Genomic DNA, 27,355 nt, shown 5'->3' with positions numbered 1-27,355 from the left:
TGTGATTGGCTGCAGCTGTCACTTACACTGAAACGTCATCCTGGGAGGCCGGACTGGAGACAGACGCAGGGAGTTCTCGGTAAGTATGAACTTATATTTTTTTTTACAGATACATGTATATTGAGATCGGTAGTCACTGTCCCGGGTGCAGAAACAGTTACTGCCGATCGCGTAACTCTTTCAGCACCCTGGACAGTGACTATTTACAGACGTCTCCTAGCAACGCTCCCGTCATTACGGGAGCCCCATTGACTTCCTCAGTCTGGCTGTAGACCTAGAAATACATAGGTCCAGCCAGAATGAAGAAATGTCATGGTAGTAAAAACAATACGCTCCGCAGCACACATAAGATCTGCGGACTTCATTGCGGAATTTTGACTCTCCATTGAAGTCAATGGAGAAATTCCGCCATGAGTCCGCAACCAGTCCGCCACTGCTCCGCAACAGACAGAGCATGCTGCGGACACCAAATTCCGCTCCGCAGCCTATGCTCCGCAGCGGAATTGTACGCATCGTGTAAACGAACACTGCTAAATTAAAGTGAAAGTCAATGGAGAAACGGCTCCGCTGCGGATTAACGCTGCGGAGTGTCCGCAGCGGAATTTAAGTGAAATTCCGCTATGTGTGAACCCGCCCTAAACCAGCAATACCTGGTGGAGTGGGTAAAAAATTATTTCTATATAAACCTATAATTGTCTTCTTAGTCGGCTCTGTAGCTTTAGTATTCAGTTTAGTGTTCCCCCACCGTATGCTAATGAGCATCATAGTCAAATCTTCGTTTGAAAAAGAGTCAAATCTTCGTTTGAAAAAGAGTCAAATCTTCGTTTGAAAAAGAGTCAAATCTTCGTTTGAAAAAGAGTCAAATCTTCGTTTGAAAAAGAGTCAAATCTTCGTTTGAAAAAGAGTCAAATCTTCGTTTGAAAAAGAGTCAAATCTTCGTTTGAAAAAGAGTCAAATCTTCGTTTGAAAAAGAGTCAAATCTTCGTTTGAAAAAGAGTCAAATCTTCGTTTGAAAAAGAGTCAAATCTTCGTTTGAAAAAGAGTCAAATCTTCGTTTGAAAAAGAGTCAAATCTTCGTTTGAAAAAGAGTCAAATCTTCGTTTGAAAAAGAGTCAAATCTTCGTTTGAAAAAGAGTCAAATCTTCGTTTGAAAAAGAGTCAAATCTTCGTTTGAAAAAGAGTCAAATCTTCGTTTGAAAAAGAGTCAAATCTTCGTTTGAAAAAGAGTCAAATCTTCGTTTGAAAAAGAGTCAAATCTTCGTTTGAAAAAGAGTCAAATCTTCGTTTGAAAAAGAGTCAAATCTTCGTTTGAAAAAGAGTCAAATCTTCGTTTGAAAAAGAGTCAAATCTTCGTTTGAAAAAGAGTCAAATCTTCGTTTGAAAAAGAGTCAAATCTTCGTTTGAAAAAGAGTCAAATCTTCGTTTGAAAAAGAGTCAAATCTTCGTTTGAAAAAGAGTCAAATCTTCGTTTGAAAAAGAGTCAAATCTTCGTTTGAAAAGAGTCAAATCTTCGTTTGAAAAGAGTCAAATCTTCGTTTGAAAAGAGTCAAATCTTCGTTTGAAATACTTGAGGAATGAAGATTTGACTCTTTGAGTTTACCCCGCCTCCTTACTTTTGATTGACAGCTCCTCACCTTCCCCAGCACACAAAACCCCACTGTTATGCATTGATGTCCTCTTCTGGGGTGTGCGCACAAAGGGACACTGGATTATTATTATTACGATAAAAGGCGCAAAATGTTTGCAGACCGTTATTTACAGTCGGAGGAGGAGTTTAGGAAAGGGGATAACGGCAATGCACTTTTTATAGCAGCGGTCAGTGAGGGATAAGTAAAGTTAAATAAGTGAAATGCTGGTGACCGGTTCCCTTTAAGGCCTTTTCAGGCCCAGTCATTAACCCCTTAAGGACAAAGCCCGTTTTGGCCTTCCTTTAGGACAGACTATTTTTTTCACATTTGACATGTGTTACTTTATGTGGTAACAAGTTGGGAATGGTTTTACCTATCCAAGAGATTCAGAGATTGTTTTCTTGTAACATATGGTACTTAGTGAAAATAATTGGTCGATTAAATTAATTATTTAGAGGTGAAAAATGCAAATTTTTAGTGTTTTTCTAAATTTAAATGTAAAATAGTAACTATTTTGTGTGGCATTATTAACGTTTTTACAAGCAAATACATTTCCCATATGTCTACTTTAGGTTTGCATCGTTTTTTTGAAAGTTATTTTCTTTTTCTAGGACGTTACAAGGCTTAGAACTTTAGCCCCCGGAAGAAGCTGACTCAGTTCAGTGAAACGTACGTCGGGACATACCGACCCTGACAGTAGGGAAAGATTACAGATTACACAGGGCAAGATTGGAGCCATGAATAATAATTAACTAATCCTGCCGAATTCAAGTCCGCTCCAGACAGCTGGAGGGAACGGACGTAGTGGCGACACTTGAGACCAGTATGTTGCTGAGTGTCCATGACGTCGCGGCACTCACAGCCAATACTCTGAAACAGACAGCAATCCTTACAACTGCACGAACCAGTAGGTTTCACTGCTAACAGGCAGGCTGACTGTTTGCCTAAACACAGCGTACGCTGCGGTCTCTGTATTGCCGCCGAATTGTGTATCGCAGCGGCAACGCTGAGAACACTAAATAAAACACAACAGGCAGTTTGTCTCTCTGCATTGCCGCATAATTAAGAACCGCAGCGGCAACGCTGAGAACACAAAACGCACTCGGTGACCAGCTAGCTGCTCACTGAGATAGATTGCTTTCTGTCCGCGTTGCTGGCCGAGCTGCTGCTTGAGCCAGGAATGGAACAGCAACGCTGGTAACAGAACAAATACAACACAATCTGAAGACTAATTAACTGTTCATTGACACAAAAAATGTAATCCTTATGCGCTGCTACTCACCAAAAGTTTGGAGCGGCAACGCTTAAAAGGTAGTCAATGATCAGGCAGTTGCTCATAGAGTTTGAACACAACCTCCTGTAGTGTGCATATGCAAGGTATCTTACAGATACAAAAATAACCCTTGCAGCACCACCTCATTTATTTCCACCTGAGTAGTAGTGGAATTTGTTTAAAGCTGTAATCACACTGTGCAATAATTTAATCAAAATACCACACAATGTGGCAATAAAGGTGACATTGCACAGTATAATCCTTCTCCTACTACACTAGTCGGTATCAATAAAAAATTGAAGGCGACATTGACCACCATGCTCTACCTTTCCTCCTCTCTCCCTATACCTACATTTTTCATGATTTAATAGGTGGTGTACACCAGAGCATGGAGGGATAAATTTAACAACTTATAATATAAATTGGAGGTCTACTCTACCAATTTCATTAGAAATTTAGCAGCAATTTCACATATTTTCAAGAAAATTTCAAAAGACATTTCAGGGACCACTTCCTAATGTAGAAGGGCCTCAAAGCCACTTCAGAACGGAAGTCCACATAAAAATCACCCCATTTTAAAAACTGCACCCTTCAAAGTATTCAAAACAGCATTCAGAAAGTTTCTTAACCCTTTAGGTGTTACACAGGAATTAAAGCAAAGTAGAGGTGAAATTGACAAAATATTTTTTTTCATAAAATTCATTCGTAATAATTTTATTTCTGTTACCACAGGTTTTACCAGAAAAATGCAGCTCAATATATTTTGCCTAGATTCTGTCGTTTTTAGAAATATCCCACACGTGGCCATAGTGTGCTAATGGACTGAACCACAGGCCTCAGAAGCAAAAAGGAGTACCTAGAGGATTTTGGGGCTGCCTTTTTTTAGAATATATTTTAGGCACCACGTCAGGTTTGAAGAGGTCTTGTGGTGCCAAAATAGTGGAAACCCACCAAAAGTTACCCCATTTTGGGAACTAAACCCCTCAAGGAATTTTTCTAGGGGCATAGTTGGCATTTTGACCCCGCAGGTTTTTTCCCCAAATTTATTGAAATTAGTCTGCGAAAATGAAAATCTACTTTTTTTCTGAAAAAACTGAAATTTAAAATATTTGCAAGGAATAAAAGAAAAAAGCACTGCAATATTTGTAAAGCAATTTCTCCAGATTACTGAAATACCCCATATGTTGTAATAAACTGATGTTTGGCTCCATGGCAGGGCTCAGAAGTAGCACAATTTGGGTTTTGGAGCATGGATTTTGCCAAAATGGTTTTCAGGTGCCATGTCGCATTTGCAACGCCCAGGAGTAGGGCTGGGCGATCAAATTAATTTGATTAAGTCACCCTCAAGGACTTGTTTAACAGAATCGTAGAATAGATTCTTTAGTGGCTCTGTCACAACGTGCTACAGGAAGAAGCTCTGCCCCGCCGCCATATAACTTCCTGGTCCGCCCCATTTTTTTCTCTGCTTCCCGTACGGAACTGCTGTTCTGTACTGAACAAAAATGATACAGCATGGAACAGCAGTGCCGCAGGAAAGCAGACTCCTAGTACATAGCCACACTGCCCTGTAGATACCGCCACGCTGTAGATAGCACCCCCTTCCCTTGTAAATTGCACCACAAACCCCCCTTATAGATCGCACTCACTTGCAGATCGGACCACCACCCCCCCTTCCACTTTGCAGGTACACAAACCAACCCCCCCCCCTTCTAGAACACGCCGCTGTAGCTCCCACCAGGAGCAGAATCTGCGGCCAAAGGATGAGAATTTGCAGACACGGATGCAAAATGGACACGGTCGTGTGATTGACTAAATGACTGATGCCAGGAGTCCCGTTCACATGTACCGTGGTCGCGCTAGGAAATCCGGCTGACACACGGACCATTTTTCACGGTCCAATCACGGTCGTGTGAATGCGGCAATGTCGGAGACCGGCTGAGGTGGTGACGGGCAGAGAGGGATGCTAGTGCACGCAGTGCCTCATTGATTATAGATTGTTAACCCATTCACTGCTGGGGAGCACAGAAGTTATAATCAATTAGATATAAATTTTTCCAATTGTATTTATGATAAAATAAAGTATTTGCAGCAGTTAAAAGTTGTGAAGTTCCGTACAAGAATTATAGCAATATATGTTAAAAATTATTTATATAAAGAAAACCCTCCATGGTGGGGACGGTACTGCACAGGGTCCTGCTCAGAACCTATAATGTAATCGCACCCCAGAATGCCCACTCGGCGCTTTCTACCTAGCCCTGCTGCAATTTACACTGCATTCGTCTGCAATGTCAGAGACAGGCTGAGGTGGTGACGGGCAGAGGGGGGATGTTAGCGCACGCAGTGCATCATAGATTCTGTTAACATGTTCCACTGCCCGGGAACACAAGTTATACTCCATTAGATACACTTTTTTTTAATCAGAAATAGAATTGGAAAAATGTCTATTTGCAGAGGTTAAAAGTTGTGAAGTTACGTACAATTATAGTAATGCATGTTAAAAAGTTATCTATTTAAAATGAAAACAATTAAAATCTCTTGGTATTAGTGTTCAATCAACCCCTTCCCGACCACCCTACATAGATGAACGGGCTGCAGCACTGGTCCTTGTGCCTGCAACCCGTTAATCTACCTGTGCTCCTAACGGAGCTCACAGGCACTCCCCGCAGCCCGGCATCTCCCAGTACGGGCTGCTACTAGCCTTAGTACTGGGGGAAAGCATGGGGCCGGATCACAGCGGTGATCCGAACAGATTTACTGCTGCATTTAAGGGGTTAATCGTGACCACTGCATTTAAGTTGTTACAATAATATCGGCACCCCGATACATGATTGCGGGGGGGCGATTGTTGCTATGGCAACCGGAAGCCTAACAAAAGGCAGGATCTAATATACCCAGTCAGTGTAAAACGGACAGGTATAATACCCTACAATACATAAGTATTGCAGGGTATTAGAACAACGATCCAACAATTGAATCTTTAAGTCCCTAGTGGTACAAAAAAAATAAAAAAATAAATCCCCCTTTATCCCTTAAAGTCCTTTATTATTAGAAAAAAAATAAACTATGCATAATTGGTATCGCCACGTTCGTAACGGCCTGAACTATAAAAGTAGAATGTAATTTATCCCACACGGTGACCGCCATAAAAAAAAACAAAAATTATACCAAAAAAAAAGACAAAACGCTATTTTTTAGGCAATTCAGCTCCCAAAAAAGTTAATAAATTAGGGATCAAAAAGTCGCATGCACTCAGAAATGATACCAATAAAAACTAGTTTGTTCTGCAAAAAACAAGCTCTCACACGGCTTTCTTGATGAAAAAAAAAAAAGTGGTGGCTCTTAGAATATGGCGACAAAAACTAAATTTTTAAAGGGATTTTATCGTGAAAACACCATAAAACATGAAAAACCTATATACATATGGTATCGCCGTAATCACATCGACCCGCAGATGCAGGTTATAATGCACAGTGAACGCCGTAAAAAAAAAAAAAAAAGATGAATAAAAAAAAAACAATAGAAGTTTTAATAATGCTAAATTCAGCAAAAAAAACTATGGTTTCAAAATGCTCACTATACCCCTAGATAAAATCTTTTTAGGGCTGTAGTTTTCCAAATGGGGTCACTTCTGGGGGATGTCCACTGATTTGGTGCCGCAGGGGCTTTGCAAATGCGACATGATACTCGAAAACCAATCCAGCAAACTTGAGCTCCAAAAGCCAAATAGCGCTCCTTCGCTTCGGAGCCCTGCCGTGTGTCCAAACAGCCGTTTATTACCACATATGGAGTATTAACGTAATCAGGAGAAATTGCTTTACAAATCTTGGAGTGCCTTTTCTTCTTTATACCTTGTAAAAATGTATAATTTCTAAGTATTATTGGAAAAAAAAAAAAAATAGATTTTAATTTTCATGGACGAATTCCACTAAATTCAGCAAAAAACCTGTGGGGTTAAAATGCTCTATACCCCTTGATAAATTCCTTGAGGGGTGTAGTTTGCCAAATGGTGTCTTTTTTGGGGGTGTTTCCACTATTTTGGCCCCACAAGACCTCTTCAAACCTGACATGGTGCTATAATATATTCGAATACATAGAAGGCCCCGAAATCCACTAGGTGCTCCTTTGCTTCGGAGGTCGGTGTTTCAGTCCAGTAGCACACTAGAGCCACATGCGGGATATTTCTAAAAACTGCAGAATCTGGGCAGTAAATATTGTGTTGCGTCTCTCTGGTAAAACCTTTTGTGTTACAGGAAAAAAATATAGCTTAAAATGGATTTTAAAAAAAAAAAGAGAATTTGTCAATTTCCCCTCTACTTTGCTCTAATTCCTGCGAAACACCTAAAGGGTTAAGAAACTTTATGCTGTTTTGAATACTTTGAGGGAGCGGTGATTTATGGGGGCTTGTATTGTATGGACCCCTCAAAGCCACTTCACAACTGAGCTGGTCCCTGGAAACACAAAAATAGCCTTTAGAAATTTTCTTGAATATGTGAGAAATTGCTGCTAAAGTTCTAAGCCTTGTAACGTTCTAGAAAAAGACGTTAAGAAAAAACACCAGCATAAAAGTAGACGTATGGTATATCTGAAATAGTAATACCACACAACAGTTACTATCCGTTTTATAAGCCGATACATTTAAATTTAGAAGAGCGCACATTTTTGCAAATTCTCTCTAAATTTTGCGGTTTTTGACAAATAAATATTGAATTTATCAAAGTTTTTTCACTAACAAAGTACAACATGTCACGAGAAAACAATCTCTGGATAGGTAAAAGCATTCCAAACTCTTCTAAGTTATTACCACATAAAGGGACATGTGAGATTTGGAAAAAAAAACAAAAACGGCTTAGCCTTTAACCCCTTTAGGACACAGCCTGTTTTGGCCTCGTGGACGCAGATGATTTTTTTCAAATCTGACATGTCACTTTATGTGGTAACTCCAGAATGCTTTTACCTATCCAAGCGATTCTGGGATGGTTTTCTCGTGACATATTGTACTTTATGTTAGTGAAAAAAATTTGGTCGATAAATTCAATATTTGTGAAAAACTTCAAATTTTAGCGAAAATTTGTAAAAATGTGCATTTTTCGAAATTTAAATGCATTTGCTTGTAAAACAGATAGCAATACCACACAAAATAGTTACTAGTTAACATCCCCCATATGTCTACTTTATGTTTGCATAGTTTTTTTTCCACGTCCTTTTACGTTTCTAGGACGTTACAAGGCTTAGAACTTTAGCAGCAATTTCTCATATTTTCAAGAAAGTTTCAAAAGGCTATTTTTACAGGGGCCAGTTCAGTTCTGAAGTGGCTTTGAGGGCCTTCAACATTAGAAAGTCCCCATAAATCACACCATTTGGAAAACTGCACCCCTCAAAGTATTCAAAACCACATTCAGAAATTATTTTAACCCTTTAGGTGTTTTACAGGAATTAAAGCAAAGTAGAGGTGAAATTTACACATTTTTTTTTTTGGCAAAATTCATTTGTAATAAAAAAAAATTCTGTAACACAGGTTTTACACGAGAAATGCAACTCAATATTTATTGCCAAGATTCTGCAGTTTTTAGAAATATCCCACATGTGGCCCTAGTGTGCGAATGGACTGAAGCACAGGCCTCAGAAGCAAAGGAGCACATAGTGGATTTTTGGACCTCTTTTTCTTAGGAATATATTTTAGGCACCATGTCAGGTTTAAAGAGGTCTTGTGGTACCTAAACAGTCGAAACCCCCCAAAAGTGACCCAATTTTGAAAACTACACCCCTCAAGGCATTTTTCTAGGGGTATAGGTAGCATTTTGACCCGCACAGTTTTTTTGCAGCATTTAGTAAAGCAATTTCTTCCGATTACAGCAATACCCCATATGTGGTCATAAACTGATGTTTGGACCCACTGCAGGGCTCATGAGGGAAGGAGCGCCTTTTAGATTTGGGAGCGCAGATTTTGCTGGATTGGTTTTCAGTGGCATGTCGGGTTTGCAACGCCCCGGACGGGAACCAAAACAGTGAAAAACCCCCAAAAGTGACCCTATTTTGGAAACTACACCCCTAAAGGATATTTCTAGGGATATAGTGAGAATTTTTCCCCCACAGGATCTTTTTTCGAGCTAAGGTGACCAAAAAAACAGCGATTTTGGCACTTTAAATTCTTTATTTCTTACAGCGTTCACCGTGCGCAATAAATTACGTTTTACTTTATTCTGCGAGTCGGTGCGATTACATATGTGTATATTTTTTTTTTTTTTAAGTTTTGCAGCGTTTGCACAATAAAATGACGTTTCTATAAAATTATTTATTTTCTGAGGCACCCTATTCTGAGCCGTAAGTTTATTTTTTTGTCAAAAAGGCTGTGGGAGGTCTTGTTTTTTGCAGGACAAGTTGTCGTTTTTATTGGTAGTATTTTGGGGTAATTGCGACTTTTTGATCACTATCTTGGGAGGGGTGGTGACCAAAAAATAGCGATGCTGACAAATTCTGTTTATTTTGTTTGTTCACCGTGAGGAAAAAACAGTTTCATAGTTTGGGCCGTTACGAACACGGTGATACCAAATGTGTACTTTTTTAATGTTTTCATTTTTTTCCTATAATAAATGACAATACAGGAAAACAAAAACTTTTATTTTTACACTTTTATAAAACATTAGTATTAACTTTTTTTTTTTTTTACCTGCAGCTCTGATCGCTGCTAGATTACACTACCTAGGTAGTGTAATGTATTCCAACTGTCAGTGTGAAGTCACAGTCACTCGGAGTGTCTATGAGGACCAGCCAGAGGCGATTTCGGACCGGGGTCTGCCGATATGTCAGAAACCCCTAAAAATCGGCGATTGCAACCGATCGCCGAATTTAAGGGCTTAATAAGCCGAAATCAGCGGCAAAAGACCGCTGGCCGGCAAGAGTGGAGTGTCAGCTGTCTGCGATACCTGACCTCCCGGTTCACACTGTCGCTGACAGTGTGCACCGGAAACAACTCCTTAACTATACGTCCTCTTGCGGGAAGTAACCTCCCACAACGACTTACAGTTACTTGTGCGGGTAGGGGTGAAGGCCAAAACAGGCGGTGTCCTGAAGAGGTTAAAATAAACGAGGGATTCATCGCTCGCAATCTCTTATCCAGGGGTGTATATTTCACCGAATTTGTTGGTAAAACGTGTGATCACAGACCCAGAAATGTTTACTTTTATCAGGGAGGGCACGATGTTGGCCGACTTCACGATTCAATTTAGGAATTTCCTCATTATCGCTGGAAGATGAGGAAAGAACAAATTCGGATCCCTCACTAGCTGATTCAGTATCAGAGCAAAGCATTTCATACGCCCAGTAAAAAGAGTCTGTTACAATAAACTGTACTGCAACAGTGAACTATATAGTTTGAAACAAATTTTTTTTTTTAATATATATATTTTTTATAGAATGTCCCTAACTATTTCTAGCCAACTATCCCTATCTACCTATGGAATTATAACTAACAGATTCCTAATAATCTAATCCTGTAGGTTATCCCTAAAATCAGTAAAATTTCTCTCTCCATCTAGCTAGCTCTCGATTGCTATCTCTCTCTCTCTCTATTAATTTTTTTTTAGAAAAACAAAAAAACAAAGCTCCCACAATGTGATGGAAGCAGGGAAGGAAGATTTGGGGTACTGGGCAGCAGTGGAGGGGTTTAATTGGGGTAAGTGGCACTTTATAGATACTTTTACTCGGCACAATAGAAACAGCGTCTGATCTCCGCAATATAAGTATGTGCACACGGCTTATTTTCGGGCCATAAACGTCCAAAACATTGGAAGCAGAACGCCTACAAACATCTGCCCATTGATTTCAACGGGAAAAACTGCATTCTGTTCCGACGGACCATCTTTTTTTTTTTTTACGTGGCAGTTTTGAAAAAACTGGCACGGAAAAAAATGTCAGCGAAAAAGAAGTGCATGTCACTTCTTCAGACGTTTTTGAAGCAGTTTTTAATTCACTATAGAAAAACAACTCCAAAAACCTCCGTAAATGCGCGAGTTACTTAAAAAAAAAAAAAGTCTGAAAATCAGGAGCCGTTCTCCCTTGAGAACTCTGTATTTTCAGAAGTTTTAAGTAAGCGTGTGCACGTACCATGAGGGTATGCTCACACTGAGTGTTTTCGGACATTTTTTTGGGCCGTAAACATCAGAAGAACGCCTGCAAACATCTACCCATTGATTTCAATGGGAAACAGTCATTCTGTTCAGATGGGGCGTAAAAAAAAACGGCCACGAAAAAGAAGTGCATGTCACTTCAGCAGTTTTTCATAGACTAGAAAAACGGCTCCAAAAACGAGACTTTGACTAAAAGCACTTCTGAAAATCAGGAGCGGTTTTCCCTCGAAAACAGCTCCGTATTTTCAGACATTTTTTATTTTGTGTGTGCACATACCCCAACAGTGAATGTGAGATGATCAGACGCTGCTTCTGCCGTCATGCGCTGTGATTGGTCAGTCACAGCAGACTGACCAAGCGATCGCTGACAGGGGATCTCTGATTGGTCCCCTGCCGTATTACTGTGCCGATCAACTGTCTAAGAGTTCTGTCACCTTGTTCTTGCACAGGGTGACAGTTGTTAGCCAGGACGCACCGGTACCTTAAGGCACTGCAATACAGGACGTACTGGTGCGTTACGGGGTTAAAAATGTTGATTATACAAGGTCGATTAACGCCTTCGCGCACCCGGAAGTGACATTACGTCCGGGTGCGGGGGGTGAGGTTTGGCGCGTGCACACGCTCTGAGCGAGCTCCATAAGCCGCGGGCGTCAGTTGTATTTTACAGCGGACACCCGCGATTAACAGAAGCCTGTAAAAACAACAATACTTTGCAATAAGTTAGTATTGCAGTGCATTATCAAGTCTCCTAGGGGGCCTAAAAAAAAAAAAAAAAAAGTTTAGTAGTGGGAAAAAAAATAAACAAACATTTTCCCCTTTTCCCCCTAAAGTAATGTAAAAAATAAAAAAAAAAGTTAGAGGCTCCGTCACCAGATTTTCAAACCCCTATCTCCTATTGCAGCAGATCGGCGCTGCAATGTAGATAACCGTAACGTTTTTTTGTTTTTTTTTTAAAACGAGCATTTTTGGCCAAGTTATGACCATTTTTATATTTATGCAAATTAGCCTTTCTTAAGTACAACTGGGCGTGTTTAAAGTTATGTCCAAGTGGGCGTGTATTGTGTGTGTAACATCTGGGCGTTTTTACTGGTTTTACTAGCTGGGCGTTGTGAATAGAAGTGTATGATGCTGACGAATCAGCATCATCCACTTCTCTTCGTTACCACCCAGCTTCTGGCAGTTCAGACACACCGCGTGTCCTCGCTCATCCGACGCGATGAAGTTCCTGTGGGAGGAAGTGAGTGACGTCACAGCGTGATCTCGCGAGGACACGCTGTGTGTCTGTGCACTGCCAGAAACTGGGTGTTAACGAACAGAAGTGGATGATGCTGATTCGTCAGCATCATACACTCCCATTCACAACGCCCAGCTAGTAAAACAAGTAAAAACGCCCAGCTGTACACACACAATACACGCCCACTTGGACATAACTTTAAACAAAGGCTCATTTGCATAAATATAAAAATGGTCATAACTTGGCCAAAAATGATCGTTTTTAAAAAAAAAACAAAAAAAAAAACACGTTACTCTTATCTACATTGCAGCGCCGATCTGCTGCAATAGGAGATAGGGGTTTGAAAATCTGGTGACAGAGCCTCTTTAACAAAATTGGTATCGATGAGTCTGTAAAAGATATAGCGTTATTTAACACGCATGGTGAACGCCGTAAAAATTCAAAAAATTTAAAAACAGAAAAATCGCTGTTTATTGGTCAACTTGGCTCTCTGAATTATTTGATCACTTATTACAATTTTTTTTTTATGTACCAAAAAAATGGAATCCATAAAAACTACAGCTCATCCTGCAACAAATAAGCCCTTACACCGCTCAATCAGTGAAAAAAGAAAAATAAAGTTATGGCTCTATTTTTTTATTTTTTAACAAAAAGCTTATCAATAAAAGTAGTAAAATATAAAAAAAACCCTATATAAATTTGGTATCACTGTAATCTTATTGAGACACAGAATAAAGATAAGCTGGCGTTTTTAACCGCACAGTGAAAGCTGTAAAAACGAAACCCCAAAAAATTGAGGAATCGCAGTTTTTTCCAACTTCAGCCCACAAAGAATTTTTTCTTGAGTAGCCTAGTACATTATATGGAACTATAAATGGTACCAAAAGAAACTACAACTCCTCTTGCAAAAGGTAAGCCCTCACCACTATTGAAGGGAAAAAAAAAAAAAAAGGAAGAGGTTATGGCTCTTGGAATGCAGGGCGTTAAAAACGAAAAATTCAAAAATGGATCAGTCCCAAAGGGGTTAAACACTGTTCACATTACAAAGGCTGTAGAAGCAAACATGAAAGGCCTGTCGTTTTCAACTAGTCACGCAGCACACTCCATATATCTTTTGCTGACGTTAGAGAGTGACCACAGATGCACACAGCTGCTTCTCCGTTGGGAGTAGGATTCGAGTTACCCGATTCTTGGAATCGGTGGGGATTTTAGTGGTCAGACCCCCACTAGTGTAAAGGGGGTTTTACACAGGACGATTATCAGGCAGACGAACGTTAATCTAAGCTCGTTGCCGATAATTGACATGTGTAAACAGGGCAGCGAACAGCAGATGACCGAGCAAACGCTTGATCATCTGCTGGTCGTATAGTTTAAAAAAAGTAAAATATCATTGTCGGCAGAATATCTCCCTGTATAAACAGGGAGATGCGCTTCAGACATGATAATAATGTATGAGGAAGAGCAATCGGCGCAACGACCGCTCATCCCCATCCATAGCTCCGTGTGACAGGAACAAGCAAGCACCGATCAACGATGTCTCGTTGATCCGCGCTCGCTGCACCGGCCGAGTGTTGGCCGGTGTAAAAGGGCCTTAACCTTCAGGTCCGGACTATACCTTTTGAAGCATTATATAGAAACAACTTAAGTCAAGTGGAATCCAAGTAGTACCTAGAAACGCTGGGTCCACACGATTTTATTTCATATACTGGATCTATCTGGCTGATTGTGTTAATGTGAATCCCTAAATCCTATGGATGGACGTTTGACCAGTAAAGCTTATGTAAAAGAGACTGTCACCATATTATAAGTGCCCTATCTCCTACATAAGGAGATCGGCGCTGTAACGTAGGTGACAGCAGTGTTTTTTTATCTAGAAAAACGATCTATTTTTACCACGTTAGGAGCGATTTGAGCTTTATGCGAATTAGCTTCTTAAAGCCCAAGTGGGCATGTTTTACAGAGGAGTGTATGACGCTGACCAATCAGCGTCATACACTTCTCTCCATTCATTTACACTGCAGATAGCGATATCGCTATCTGCAGCTACAGACACAAACACTAACATCACTGCAGTGTCCTGACAATGAATAGACATTACCTCCAGCCAGGACGTGATGTGTTTTCAGAATCCTGTCACTGCAGTAACGTTAGTCTTTGTGTATGTGGCTGCACATAGCGATATAGCTATATCGCCATCTGCAGTGTAAATGTATGGTGAGAAGTGTATGACACCGATTGGTCACTTATTAGACCAAGTGGGCGTTATACAGAGGAGTGTATGACACTGACCAAAGTAAAAACACACCCACTTGGGCATTAAGAAACGAATTTGCATAAAGCGGTAAAAATATATGGTTTTTCTAAATAAAAAGCACTGCTGTCACCTACATTACAGCGCTCATCTCCTTGTGTAGGAGATAGGGCACTTATAATGTGGTGACAGACCCTCTTTAAGCAATATGGCCGAACAAGTTGATCCCTTCGTGGCAGCGGTTTACGCTATGGCAGAAGGCTGCTTTAGCAGCAACCACAAGGGCCAATGTTCTCACACACACAGAAAGTAACGGCACTAGTAGCGATTATTAGTTTACTTTGTTGCAGGAAACCCAGATTATGTGACAGTGAAAGGGCCGCGTTGCTAGTTTTCTTTCTGCTCTTCCCGGTCACCCACTGTGCAGGGAAGTACAATACAGCTCCATTACTAGCGAAATTACTTCGCTGCAATCAGAAACCAATGGTCTACCCCATATAGCTAAAACCAGATGTGGCAAAATTCAGTCTCAAATTTCACCCTATACATTGCAAAGGGTGAAACCTGCGGCTTTTCCGCCCATGAGGAGCATGCAGTACATTTGACAATACGCAGCATGCTCTGATATTTGCTTGGATTTTTTTCCGCTACAAGTTAATTGGGATTTGAAAACTCCATCCACTAGCATTGTTGCAGACTGCACCACGTCTGGACCTGGCCTAATAGGATGGCGCAGTCAGGAGTCTTTAGAGGACGTGCTGGGTACTATTTTGGCCCTCTGATAAACTGAATAGAGTGTCAGCGCACATGCTCTACCTTCTCCGTTGTCCTAAGTCTAGGGGGATGATGGAACTAGCCAAGTGCAGCATTTGGATTTTTTTAGTCAGTCCCATAGACATTGAATGGAGCGGTGGCCTCGTGCACGACTGCTGCTCTATTCAAGCTCCTTCTAACTGCGGTCGAGCAGTGAAGAGAAACAGACCCCCCACGAACAGTGGGGGTACAAGTGACCAGAAAATCCTGTAGCTATGTGATAACTGTCGATTCTGGGATAACGCCTTTAAAGTAAAACCATTGATGAAAATCCAATAAAAAAAAAAAAAAAGCGGGGGAAAAAAAACCCCATGACCTGCAATTAAGCAATTGTCAAATGTGTACAAAGCTCGTGACATCCTAAAGCTCTTGCGACACATGGTTGCATGGAGCTCTATTACTACTGCTGACCGCAGCATCCGGTTTTACTGGGAGTATTAAGATGGAACAAGAGCTGACGGCAGAAAACAAAAGGGTCATTTTGTAAAACGAAAAAAATAAAAATAAAATCTCATTTAAAACAGATTCCGCATTTTAGGCAAAGGTTGTGAAAAATAAGGATGTTCACTTTAGAAGAGAAAAAAAAAAAAAAAAAATGTAAGAAAAACCTATGGGTGTAAGTAACGGCACATGATTTCGGCAGGGTTGGTTGCTGGGTTTCACTTCTCTATGAACAGAAAGGAATAAAAGGCGTGGTTGAAGAGTCACTATATGAAACTGAGCAGTCACACGCGCCACTTGTCACTGAACTACAATTCGGGCTTATTTAGACGAACTTGTAATACGTCCGTGCAACGCGCGTGATTTTCACGCGCCTCGCACGGACCTATGTTAGTCTATGGGGCCGTGCAGACTGTCCGTGAGTTTCACGGAGCGTGTGTCCGCTGCGTAAAACTCACGACATGTCCGATATTTGTGCGTTGTTCGCGCATCACGCACCCATTGAAGTCAACTTCAGTCAAGTGGACGCGTGCGATTCGAGCAAAAAGCAGTAAAAAGTATGAACACAGAAAAGCACCACGTGCTTTTGTTTACAAACATACAGAGCGTCATAATAAATCACGCAGCCATACATCATACGCGTTTGACACACGGACCGGTTAAGTACCTTTTGCACGCGCAAAACGCCTCGTTTTTTGCAAGCCCAAAATGCGCACGCTTGTGTAAATCCGGCCTTAAGTTGTGCAGGCCGCAGTTTCTGCATTTATGTTACCAGTGTGTAATAGCAGTACCGCTCACATCCTCTAGACAGCAACACAGTACAGCACAAACACTGGAAACAACATTCCCTTACTTTATACGCATTAAGATCAAACATAACGATCCAATAGCAGATATTACCATACTGTTGGAGCGAATCAGCCTTAGGCTGGATTCACACACCATTTTTTCGTGCAGTTTTAAGTGCGGACAGATTATGTGCTATTCCAAACTATAGTAAAATATCAAATAAACTACATAACTTGGTTTGTGGCGTATGAGGCAAATTTTGTGGTCACTGGAATGCTTTGCCAAACAGCTTGCTCTGGGTATTGTGTTTCAGGCATTTATCCCAATACGCTTCTCTATAGGAATGCCCAAACACAAAAAAAAACAAAAAACGCATGTACAAAACTACACGAAATGAAAAACTCCACTAAAAAAAAATAATGCACATTTCATTCTAACCGGTTCAGGACCAGACACCATTTACTCATTGCAAAATGCGTTGTAACTTAAACAAGTTACATATGTTGGGCTAGCGACGTGATTTTTGCAATGTTTCATTCGTAGACCACGTAGGTTTCTCCTTTTTTTTTTTATACACATCCTTTTTGCGATTTTAGAATTTCTAGACTTCGTTTGAAATTAGTAAAAAAAATAAAAAATCAAAATATGCTTTTTTACCTTTGAGCTAAATTTTTCTGGTAATATAGTTTTATCCTAAAATAGGCCTGTTATATGTGATCTACATGGTCTACCGTAAACAGATATATTACATGTCTATTTTAGGGTAATTGGGTCAGGGCTAGCGTTGCAACAATAATTGTCGGGGACTGCAACATTTTGGGTGGGTATTTTAGGTGTATTTAATTTCTTTTTTTGGACTTTATTTTTTACGGTTATGATCGGTCCCTCAAAAAGGTCAGAGGAAATCAGCCCTCTTAGGCTGGGTTCACACGACCTATTTTCAGACGTAAACTAGGCGTATTATGCCTCGATTTACGCCTGAAAATACGGCTCCAATACGTCGGCAAACATCATTTGAATGGGTTTGCCGACGTACTGTGCCGACGACCTGTCATTTACACGTCGTCGTTTGACAGCCGCCAAACGACGACACGTAAAATGACTGCCTCGTCAAAGAAGTGCAGGACACTTCTTTGGACGTTTTTGGAGCGGTTTTCTCATAGACTCCAATGAAAACCGCTCCAAAAAACGGACGTAAAAAACGCGGCGAAAAAGGCGAGTTGGTCAAAAAAAACATCTGAAAATCAGGGGCTGTTTTCCCTTGAAACCAGCTCCGTATTTTCAGACGTTTTTGGTCACTACGTGTGCACATACCCTTATAGTGACTATTGTCACGAATAGGGCTGTGCTGGGTGTAGTGAGACCCAGCAGCAGCCTGCCACCAACGGCACCCGGCGATCATGTGACCAGTCACATGACCACCGGGACAAAGAGGCAGCGTCGCTGCTGCCATTCTATACACCGCACTCAGGAGTTCTCCTCAGGGTCCCCACCATTCACTGACTGCCGTAAACACTATGGCGCTGGTTTTAAGGACCCCGACCACCGGACGTTTATCCCTGCCAGCGGTCAGGTGTTTTCTTGTTTTGGTAGTTGATCTCCAATTGAGAGACTGGGTTTATCAACCAAAGATGCAGCGCAATAATGAGCGCCTGCATACTTGAAGTGTGCGTTGACTTATGAACATTGTTTTACAGTCTATATAGTAAATGTGTATATAGAAAAGTTTCGCAACTTTGTGAATACACTGCATGTCTTGTAGCCCTTTGTTATCCACCACTACATTCAGAGTTCTGCAGGATGCGGAGCTCACATCTCCCAGTGACCCTTGCTGGCTCAGCGTCTGCATAAATCTTGTGATTTGCATTCTAGGAAGTGTAGTCTTTACACCAGTCACTGTACAGTGAACTGATGTAGCAAAAACCAACTCTCAGAATGCATTATAGGAGACAAGCTGTTCAGGATCAGTCAATTTTGTGTAGGATTGACATTTTCAAAACCAAAACGATACTTTGTCACCAGTAATAAAAACTAAAATAAAAAAAGTTCTTCCATTTTCTGTAGGTCCATTTTTTTTTTCATTACTTTAGGTCTTACATTTTTTATTTTTAAACTTTAATGTACTGGCATGTACAGTACATTACCCAGTGCATGGATAGTACACAGGTAGTTTTTATGACATACATAAATATGCCCGAACAACAGGAAATATGGTAGGACAGCCCTGGGGCCTTCAATGGACCCTGGGATGTCTGCCCATATATGGTATGTCCCTCAATCGCGTCACAGGAATTTCATGTGACGCGATCCAAGGGGCATCCCCTCTTCTCATTTTCCCCTTGAATGCTGCGGTCGGCGCTGAAGACAGAACATGGGGGTGTTTTGTAGTGCGCCCGCCATGTTCGGTCTTCAGTGCCGCCGCTCATTAGTGCAGCACTGCTAGCACCTCATCATGCAGATGGCACGCACGTGTCAGGACTCAGGAGCGGGGCAATGACTGTATTACACAGCCGCTCATACATTCATGTGTTACAATGCTAAGCTGTGCGGCCGCACAGCTTAGTATCGAAATACATGAAATAATGGTATTGAACCGTTTGAGGGTGCACAACATCGAAACCATATCGAAGTTTCAATGCATCAGAGTTTGCGGTTTCATCGAAACGTAGTTCCACTTAATAAACGTTTTATATAGACAATTGGACTTACCTGCTATACTGGCAAAGATTTCACTAATACCGATTAGCAGATACTGAGGCAGCTGCCACCATATGGGGAGATCAGCAGCATAATACGTGACATTGCCAATCTTCTGCGTGATTTTATGATCTCTGACAATCGTTAATCTTTTACTTTCCAAAATACCTGCATATGACAAACATAAAATGAGGGACAGTAAAATAGTTTGGGGTTATGCGCTTGAGGGCATTTTCTCTTGGTCTTCTCAGAGTAGTAATCCAGGGACCAGGGTAAGTAGAGGAGACAGATCACTAGTCTATACAGAGGAATAGGCACTGCTGAGGATTAATAGTATATCAACACTAAACAGACAGGATCCCGTACAAATTGCTGTCAAAAGATCCGATTAAGGCCTCTTTCACACTACATTTTTTTTTCCTATCCTCATGGAAAGAAATATTTAAGTGAAAAAATAGGTGCAAACTACAAGTATCCGATTTTTTTTTTTTATGGGTCAAACGTATGCCAAATGAGGTTTATTTTCTTTGCTCATAGAAAGCAAAGTGCTGCACTGTTAGAGCTACAGTATGGGTTCAAGAGCGGACAGATCTTCCTGACTATTGGCGGCACATCTAGCGGTGTCTTCAGCTTCCATCGGTTGCTTACATTTACGAGCACCGAACTCTAACTAGGACACCAAGATGAACTTACCTGCAGCTAGAACGGAGCAAGTTACGAAAAACATTCCAACAGCAATTCTCTTCAGCGATGAGGGCAATAAGCCCCTTCTTTTCAAGACTGGGTCCACCAACTTGTCTTTCAGTGGTATCAAGATCAAAATAAGCACTGCATCAAACATAGTAAGCCATGCAGCTGGAAACTGGAATACAAAGATAAATTGAAGGAAACCCAAATCTAGATTTGTTTTACATGTGTACGCACAGTACTTGCAAAAAAAATAAATAAAAAAGTTACGTTAAATGTAAAGTGCATGACACAAAAGGTTTGTAACAGATCTAACAAAAAAATGAGATACACAAAAATAATCTGTGCAGATGTATGCTCAAATAAAGTAACAGGTCCAAATCCCAAGGCTGAACTACTGAGGGAGTTTGAGGAGAGCATGCCCCCTTCTGTCAGATGCAGTGTCGTGATGAAGACTTTGAGTGGATTCTGATCAATGTCAATTATCAAACTGGCTTGAAAAGTGAAAAGAGGCATTAACCTGACAATTTTGGAGCCACACAAAATCCGTTGGGAACAGGTCATCAGAATCTTAGTAGTGCAGGTCTGGTTGTCGGCATGTAATCGGCCTTCTATAAACATCTTATGGTAGGATATTCTACAGAAATGGCATATTTGTGGATTATGGCTACTGTTCACATTTAAGAATCCTGCAGACCGAGTAGAGACTGAAAAGACTCATCTGCAGACATATTTGTAGGAAATCTCCATAGAGGTTGGTAGATGGAATAGGACTCCACGAATAGTAGTCCTGCAGATAATCCACAGCTATACTGGGACGCGGCGAAGGCAGTCTTGCGAGGTAACTTAATGGCATATATCTCCACACTTAAAAATAAATGCAAACAGCAGATACAGGACCTCAGTCTAGCGCTTAGGCGAGCACATACCTCTTTTCAGGACACTCCTACACTACAACACAAGGAAAACTGGTTGAAAGCTAAAGGGGATTATGAATTGTCGCTAGATAAGGGTGAAAAACTGAAACGTACGGCCTTGGAGGCCAAACTCTTTCGTTTTGGTAATAAATCATTTAGAATTCTGGCTCGTTTGGCCAGGGGGCCATGGTCGCAGTCTCAGATCATTAAATTGCAAGACAAGACGGGTCAGTCGCACGTTCAGCCAAAGCAGATTAATACCATTTTGAGGGAGTTCTATCCTGAACTTTATGCTGGGTGTCAGACTTCGCCCTTCTTTGACTCCCTTCCTGTTTGACTCTTTAAACTTACCTACCATCAGAGGAGGAAAGTCTACAACTTAATTCCCCCATTACAGAACCTGAACTCAAATTGGCCATTACTTCTTTAAAAAAACAAAGCTCCAGACCCCGATTGATACACCGGGGAATGTTTTAAAATTCTGAAAGATCAAATACCCAATGTTTGCTTCTCCTATATAATGGATAGATGTCGGGTACGCCGATTCAGTCCTCCAGGTTTTTTTTTCCTCTTTCTGACTGATTTAAATGGGGTTTTGGAGGCGGAAACCGCCTCAAGATGGGTCATGACGCTTCTTTTTACTCGCGGTAAAAAAAACTCATCCAACTCCCATTGAAATCAATGGGAGGCATTTTCGGGGGGTTTTTGAGGAGTTTTTGGGCGCTGTAATGTAGGTGACAGTAATGCCTTTTATTTAAAAAAACGATCTATTTTCACAAAGTTAGGAGCGATTTTGGTTTATGCTAATGAGCTTTCTTAATGCCCAAGTGGGCGTACTTTTACTTTCGACCAAGTGGGCGTTGTAGAGGAGTGCATGACGCTGACCAATCAGCATCATGCACTCCTCTCCATTCATTTACACTGCACTAGCGATATAGATATATCACTATGTGCAGCCTCATACACAAACCCTAACATTACTACAGTGTCCTGATAATGAATACACACGAAATCCAGCCTGGACGTCATGTGTACTCAGAATCCTGACACTTCTGAATCTTTTTTGTGAGATTCCAGCAACGGATACGAAATCTCGCGAGATCTCGGAGCTAAACGAGATTTGGTGTCACTTGCCGGAATCTCACAAAAAAAAAAAAGAGTCAGAAGTGTCAGGATTCTGAGTACACATGACGTCCAGGCTGGATTTCATGTGTATTCATTATCAGGACACTGTAGTAATGTTAGTGTTTGTGTATGAGGCTGCACATAGCGATATATCTATATCGCTAGTGCAGTGTAAATGAGTGGAGAGGAGTGCATGATGCCGATTGGTCAGCGTCATACACTCCTCTGTACAATGCCCACTTGGTCGAAAGTAAAAGTACGCCCACTTGGGCATTAAGAAAGCTCATTAGCATAAACTTAAATCGCTTCTAACGTTGTGAAAAAAGATCGTTTTTTTAAAAATAAAAAGCATTACTGTCACCTACATTACAGCGCCAATCTCCTTATGTAGGAGATAGGACACTTATAATGTGGTGACAGAGTCTCTAAGCATAGGGATGTTCTAAAATTAAACTCTGCCTTTACCTCTTTCATTTGGTCACGAAAGCGTCCGAAAATAGCTATGAGGAAACTTATGGTGCCTAAGGATTTGGGAGGACTTCATCTTCCTGATATCCGTAGTTATAATTTAGCATGTCTTGCCCGTCAAGGCCTAGACAGGCTACAAGGGTCTACCTTTTATTCAAACTATTCCCTAGAAGCAGGGATAGTGGCCCCCTGGCACGTATCCGCCCTTTTACAAACGGAATTTGGGTCACTCCCAAGCAATGTGAGGAGACGAGTGTTATTTTGGGATACTATCATGGCTTGGAAAACCATCAGGTACTCCTTTAAACTTCCACAACACATCTAAACATATGAACTTGTGGGGTTACCAGCCTTTCCGCAGGAGAGCGAGAATCCGCATTTCAGAGAATGGCATGCCTTGGGCATATTACAACTTCAACACATTTTAAAGCCTTCTGAAGGTTGTTGTAAGACTTTTCAAGAACTGGTAGATTCCAAAATGTCCAGTCTCATCATTACCTGGCATATGGACAATTGGTCTTTTTTTTTTTTTTTACAGCGCAACTACGGGTCGTATCTAACATAGGTCTTGACAACAGTCTTGATCTTCTAGTTGCCTCTCCTCCGATCAAATCCTCCTCTCAATTTGCCATACAATAGGGACTAGAACAGTAGGCCAAATCCACAATAGCCATGTTTCAAGCCTGGAACAAAAAGTTCCCAGATGTTGATCTAACGCAAAAGATACTTGGTGGTTGGTTGAAGGTGAGGAAAGCAGTGGTCAAGGAACGCTGGCGAGAAACTCATTACGTTTCTTCATAAAGCCATCAATGGTTTTAACATTCCCCCTCATCCTAATGTCCCAGACAGATTGGTGGCTTGACCAAAGTGTGACACTCCGAAAACAGATCTTCTCCATGGTTTATGGGCATGCCCGAAATTGGCTCAATATTGGCAGGATGTACGGAAATTTATAGCAGACATATGGGAAGTGACTTTAGATAGAGCTCCACTACTGCTTATATTCCATGATTTACCTGACTCTGCTAGGTCTCCGCAAGCCCTACATGTATTTTTGGTTATAGCTAAACGTAGTCTATTGGCTCGTTTGCTTACCCCGAAGGTCCCAACGATTTTTGAACGGATTGTGCAAATGAAAAAATTTATTGATATGGATAGGTTGGAGATTGAATGTTCTGTGGAGTCTGGTGCATCAAAATTTTTCAAAAAATTGGAAGTTTTTGTGGGCAAGCATTTTCAGTCTCATGAAAAAGCGGAATTGATGACGCTGTTCACCTACATCTCATGGTACTTGAATGGGAATGTAGCGGGTATGCTGGGTAACTTGAAGTGCTAGTTAGTAAGGTATAGATCAGCAGCACTGGACAGAACCAAGTTGGGTGCACGCCTCTTAGTTCATAGTCCGATTGACCCTTCACTATAAACCAAGGAAAGTGAAGCAGCACTACCAAAAAAAAAATGATCCTTTAATTGCATGTGTGACGTTTCAGCTCAGTGTGAGCCTCTCTCAAGCATAACAGTGTAACACACACTTATTTACAGATTACGGTTGTAAATCCAATTATTATTGTATCAATATGATCCCATGTGAATATACTCATATATACATAGGAATGTATCTCCCAAATAGTACGTGTAAATCATGTAATCATATTATATTAATAAGGCCAATCAATAGGATTGGCAACATATCTGTGACATGAGTATTGGTAGTTTAAGATAGATATGGGATATGACAACAGCAGTGTCCTCTTTCAAGGTGGCAACTTACATCATGAGTGAGAATCACGCATGCACGAATGGGCGTTGTACGTCGCAACGTGCATTGACGTGAAAATGGATGTAATGTAATCTATGGACATGCGCAGTGGACAGTGTGGGACGCTGACAGCCGGCCCAGCGAGGTTAGGATGATTCGTTTTTAACGTTTGGTATGTTATGTACACCTGTTGAGATAATATTCACATGTCACAGATATGTTGCCAATCCTATTGATTGGCCTTATTACTATATGATGAGGATTACACTATTTACACGTACTATTTAGGATATACAGTCCTATGTATATATGAGTATATCCACATGGGATCATATTGAAACAATATTCGAGTGTTAGTTTTACAATTCTATCACTATTTTTATGAAATTTTTGTAATTGGATTTACAATTGAGGGAGACACACACGAGACAGACACACAGACACACACACACACGAGACAGACACACACACGAGACACACAGACACGAGACAGACATCTATGTGTGCTTTTTGTGTTACACGGTTATGCTTGAGAAAGGCTAGTTAGGTTTATTGGGACTGTTCCTAGATATGGGCGCTACTTTGTGCAACTCTAACATGGATTTCTGTCTGTACATGACTTTGTAGTCTGAACTCTATTTCATTGGATTGTGGGGGGGGGGGGGGTTGTTCTGCTGTACTGTTATGTTCTTGACTGAACTACAGATGTCAATATCATATGTATTTTGCAATGTATCAGGTGTGTCTGTGCCTTTTGTGTGTTTATTGCATTTGAAAATTTTTACAAACTACTGATTAAAAAAATAAAATAAAAATTGAATTGTGCAGAAGAGGCAGAAGTGAAAACAGAGGCACCAAAGTCCTATGACACTTAAATATCTGTATTTTATTTATCCATTTTAAACAAATGAATCAGGCAGGGAAAGGATTAACAAAAAGATACACGAGTAGAAAAAAATAAAATTATAATCTAGAAATGTATTATTATGATGGCACGACATCCTAGAGAGGATTTCCAGGAGTTTAACATTGATGGCCTATCTTCAGGTTAAGTTATGAATATTTCATCAGTCGGTTTCTGACTCCTGGGATCACTGCCATTAAGTAAACAATTAAGGGGGACGCTTAATTCTGGTTATTGCGTGGTCCTGGAAATCAGACACCCATCATTCAAACATTGATGGCCTAGCTCAAGAACAGGCCATCAATATTAGAGAAGAACTCCAGTGAAATTTGTCTTGGCTGAACCGGATTAGGTGAAAGGAATTGTCCGGTAAGAGGATTGCCATCAATGCTCTTTATCTAATCGGGTTTAGAAATGGAAGGGGAATTTTGCTGGAGTGCTTCTTCAAAGTCCCAGAAAACCCTTTTAATGGTGTCCTTTCTAATTGTACGGACCATCCACGCTTCCCCCGTCACTTAAAGGGGTATTCTCCCATATGGAGTGATTACTAGCTTTCCATAAAGCATGAAATAATTAAAGATTATAAATATGTGTTCATAATGAACTTCCTAACTAATAATAATAATACCCAGATATAAGAACACTTACCGTGTGATTTTCACTGCTAAATATCTGTGGAATTTTCAAATGCAGACTCTGAAGAACATAAGTAGTTTGCATCTAGAACGAAAATATGACATGTTGAATCAGTAAATTATATATCTATTAGTAGCTACAAGTTGTGCTTCTCCTAATGTCAAAATGTATGAAGATAAAACTTGATCAATATATAAAGAAAAGTTATGAGACTTTCTACTATAAGTTGTGTTCCAATTACTCACCGTTTAAAGATCTTCTTTCAGTCAGTGAACGGAAATGTTCCAGTTTACATTCGGAGACTGAAAACCTGTCCTGATCAGGTTTTTTAGCCAGAGACGTAAACAATAATATTCCCATTCACAGTCAGCAAGCACAGCTTTTAAAAAACTTGGAGGTATGTGAAATATTATAAAGTTATCAGAAAGTAGTCTAACTCAACTGTACAATGATTTAGGGGAATTTTTGTGAAGCTTATTGGTAGCTAAACCAAAAATAAAAGAATATAGGTCTTTAGGTGGAAAGATTAATGGGAGATATTAATCTGTTAGTTTACCTTTAAAGTAAAGCTGGGCAATTAATCTAAAAAAAAAAAAAAAAAACGAAAACCAAAAAACTCAGCGCAATTAACAGACGTCATCTTGCGCATTTAGTCAGGACGCAGATAAGTTGAATCCAAATGGTAGAGCAGGGAGCCATAAGGTCCCTGCTGTACCATTCATTATGTATCGCTCGGTGCACACTGGCGCAAGGGAGGCAGTGATGTCATCGCGCATGTCTGTGCCGAGCCACACAGACCGGAGGAGCAGAGGAATCTCCTTCACTAGTCGATAGAACGAGGTTAGGCAAGTATGTATTTTATTTGGCACTATTGTGGTGGTGTGGAGTGCCACTATACAGTTTGTGGCATGCAAAAAGGAGCGTGGCCTAAATAATCGGTCGTTAGTCATGATTTAGGTCATAATCGCCCAGCCCTACTTTAAAGTCACAGCTGTAACCCTTCTGCTCCCAGGAAGGGCATTGACAATTTACTAGGTATGAAAAGGATAGGTTTGTTTTTTTTACCTGAAAATACACTGTCCAATAAGGAATAAGTGCCAAGAAAACCGGTATGATCTTGACAAGTGCCTTCACATCTTCTACTTTGTCTTCTCTAAACGGTCCGCCGCGTGAAGCTTTGGCCATGTCCAAAATGCTTTGGTTGTGCCTCTGTGAACCATTGCTTTGTCTGTTGGTTTTACAAACAGAAAGAAGCGGCACATGACATAACATGAAATTTACAAGAATACTTCAAACGTCAGTACTATGTGTAAGCACCAAAGCAATAGACCACCACTGCAGCCAACATCCTGATAACCTCGGAGAAGAGGAAACTAGCCGATGGAGATCACCGGTGAGGAAAAGACCTTCTCCCACAACCATAGACCAAAAAAACCTTGCTGGTTTCTCTTCCAATAAGTAAAGATAGGCAAGCCAACCCCAGAAATCCTTTATACGAGCTTCATAAAGGGGGATATTCAGAAAATGAGGCTTCGATCTATGCACCCGCCAAAATCTATTGGACTTCCTCAGAAAATATGGCAGGTTGCATTCTACATCCATTCGTG

At 40.7% G+C, this 27,355-nt stretch overlaps 1 protein-coding gene across 1 annotated transcript in view; it reads right to left on the bottom strand.

The window, feature by feature from the left end:
• Positions 1 to 27,355, bottom strand: part of SLC15A4 (solute carrier family 15 member 4) — a 55,771-nt gene that overhangs the window by 8,557 nt on the left and 19,859 nt on the right. Inside the window, exons 3-6 of the mRNA XM_075833434.1 lie at positions 26,814 to 26,976; positions 25,761 to 25,832; positions 19,946 to 20,114; positions 19,265 to 19,420 (exon numbers count right to left, since the gene is read on the bottom strand). Of these exons, the coding sequence (XP_075689549.1) occupies positions 19,265 to 19,420; positions 19,946 to 20,114; positions 25,761 to 25,832; positions 26,814 to 26,976 (560 nt within the window). The remainder of the gene's footprint in view (positions 1 to 19,264; positions 19,421 to 19,945; positions 20,115 to 25,760; positions 25,833 to 26,813; positions 26,977 to 27,355) is intronic.

This window comes from Rhinoderma darwinii, chromosome 1 (assembly GCF_050947455.1).
Source record: "Rhinoderma darwinii isolate aRhiDar2 chromosome 1, aRhiDar2.hap1, whole genome shotgun sequence".
In the NCBI taxonomy this organism is placed as follows: domain Eukaryota; kingdom Metazoa; phylum Chordata; class Amphibia; order Anura; family Rhinodermatidae; genus Rhinoderma; species Rhinoderma darwinii.
The sequence above is the reverse complement of the archived record's forward strand: the minus strand, read 5'-3'. Positions and strand labels throughout refer to the sequence as shown.